Consider the following 2,081-nt stretch of genomic DNA (forward strand, 5'->3'; position numbering starts at 1 on the left):
TGGGGCTAACTGGGAGTCTTGTTTTTCCCTGCAGCTTCATAGTTAATCTAACACTTCACGCTGCTAGAAGTGTATGTTTTTTTGGTCTACCCTTTAAATTGCCAAGAACTCCCTTACCAAGACCCTATTTAAGCAACAAAGGATATGCCAGGACTATTAGCTCTTCTTTACCTCATAAATCTGGGTTAAGCAAATTGTGCCTATCGGCCTCATAAATGTAAGTATTTCCTCAGGCAGGAGATCCAGGGAGGCCTCACCGCTCTCCATACGATGGGGCCCCAGGCCTGGGAAACGGTGCATATACAGCTCCGGGGTGCTAATTAACGCTTGTGTATCAGCCTGCTAACGAGGCAGGGGAGGTGAGCGAGGCGCCAGCGCTCTGGTGGATGGTGGCAGCTACGAGGGGGGCCCGGGGAGCCCCGGCGGATCCCGGGCGAGGGGACCCGGACGGGGCGGCCGCCACAGCGGGGCAGGAGCCACCACAGCGGGGCAGGAGCCGCCCGGCTGCGGCGGGAGCGGCCGCTTGGGGCAGCCATGAGGTACCGGCCGCTGAGGGGCGGCCCCTGTGGCACTGCAGGGTGGTACCGGCCGGTACCGGCTTCCCAGCGCCCCCGGTTCCCCCCGTGACTTTAAACGTCTCCCCGCCAGGCCGCGCGTGGGGAGCGCCGGGGCCCGCCGCGCAGCGGGGCTTGGGGCGGGAGGATGGCGGACAGGGGAGGTGTCCGCGCTCCGCGGGGCCTGGAGGATGCAGAGCCCGCGCTCGGCTCCAGCGCTGCGCCCGGGGGTTGTTCCCGCGGGGAGCTCCCGGGTTTCCAGGAGCGCGGGGCCGCCCCGGCTGCGGGGGCTCCGCGCTGGCGCTGCCCGCGGGGGAGGCGGCGGAAGATGCGCGGCGGCCCCGCGGAGCGGCCCCTCGCGTCCCCGCCACACGGGTGAGGGCGGCCCCGGACACAGGTGAGAGCAGCCCTCGCTGCGCGGGCTGGGGAGCTCCGTGATTTCATTTCTCTTCAGCGCACCTTAAAGGGATGGGTGGGCACTGAGTGGCTTAATTACTTATTGAAATGGCATGTTGTGAATTTAGTGCATGACTTTTTTTTTTTTTTTTTTCCTTCACCTCCTTCTCTTCCTCCCCTCTGTTCCCTGCTCCTTCCCCCCAGGCTGTCTCTGTAGAGGGGAGCATAAACCCAGACCTGGGCATTTCCAGTTCCAACCTGGTGTCGCGGCACAGCAAGCATGCCCGAGCCGAGCAACGATTACCGGGTGGTCGTGTTTGGAGCGGCCGGGGTTGGCAAAAGCTCCCTGGTGCTTCGCTTTGTGAGGGGGACCTTCCGGGAGGCCTACGTGCCCACGGTGGAAGACACCTACCGGCAGGTGATCAGCTGCGACAAGAGCGTCTGCACCCTCCAGATCACCGACACGGCGGGAAGCCACCAGTTCCCGGCGATGCAGAGGCTCTCCATATCCAAGGGACACGCCTTCATCCTGGTGTACTCCGTCACCAGCAGGCAGTCCATGGAAGAGCTCCAGCCCATCTATGAGCAGATATGCCAGATTAAGGGGGATATCCGAAAAACCCCCATAATGCTGGTTGGTAACAAGAGCGATGAGAGCCAGAGGGAGCTGGATGCTGTTGAAGGGGAAGCCTTAGCCGGCAAGTGGAAGTGTTCCTTCATGGAGACCTCGGCCAAAATGAACTACAACGTCCAGGAGCTTTTCCAGGAGCTCCTGAACCTCGAGAAGAGAAGAACTGTCAGTCTCCAAGTGGATGGAAAGAAATCCAAGCAGCAGAAAAAGAAAGACAAACTCAGAGGGCAGTGCTCCATAATGTGATGGGCTTTGAGCGGCTGGACTCGCGCTGCTGCGTGGTGCAATGGGAGCATGGACTGTTCGTGTGCTAGCAGCTTGGGAGGATCCATGCCTTACGGGGACGTGTCCTTCCTGGGAAACATCGGCGGGGTTGCTTTGCATTGGTTTGAAAGAGAATGGCTTCTTGCATGTTGTTTTATTGCTTTTAAAATAAGCATTCAGTGTTAGTCATTACACGTGATTACAAATTTTTAAAGCAAGAACTTTACAAAAGAGAA

The 2,081-nt window shown here is 59.3% G+C and overlaps 1 protein-coding gene across 1 annotated transcript; it reads left to right on the plus strand.

Annotated features, from left to right (window-relative positions):
- The first annotated feature begins 1,177 nt into the window (after positions 1-1,177).
- On the plus strand, positions 1,178-1,838 carry LOC104569445 (GTP-binding protein Di-Ras2). Its single transcript, XM_010216410.2, has one exon. It carries the CDS (start codon positions 1,231-1,233, stop codon positions 1,825-1,827), a length of 597 nt encoding a protein of 198 aa, XP_010214712.2. The 5' UTR covers positions 1,178-1,230; the 3' UTR covers positions 1,828-1,838.
- Positions 1,839-2,081: the final 243 nt, after the last annotated feature.

Source organism: Tinamus guttatus, unplaced genomic scaffold (genome assembly GCF_059628265.1).
Source record: "Tinamus guttatus ecotype Peru unplaced genomic scaffold, ASM5962826v1 Tinamus_guttatus_pri_ptg000441l, whole genome shotgun sequence".
Taxonomy (NCBI): Eukaryota; Metazoa; Chordata; class Aves; order Tinamiformes; family Tinamidae; genus Tinamus; species Tinamus guttatus.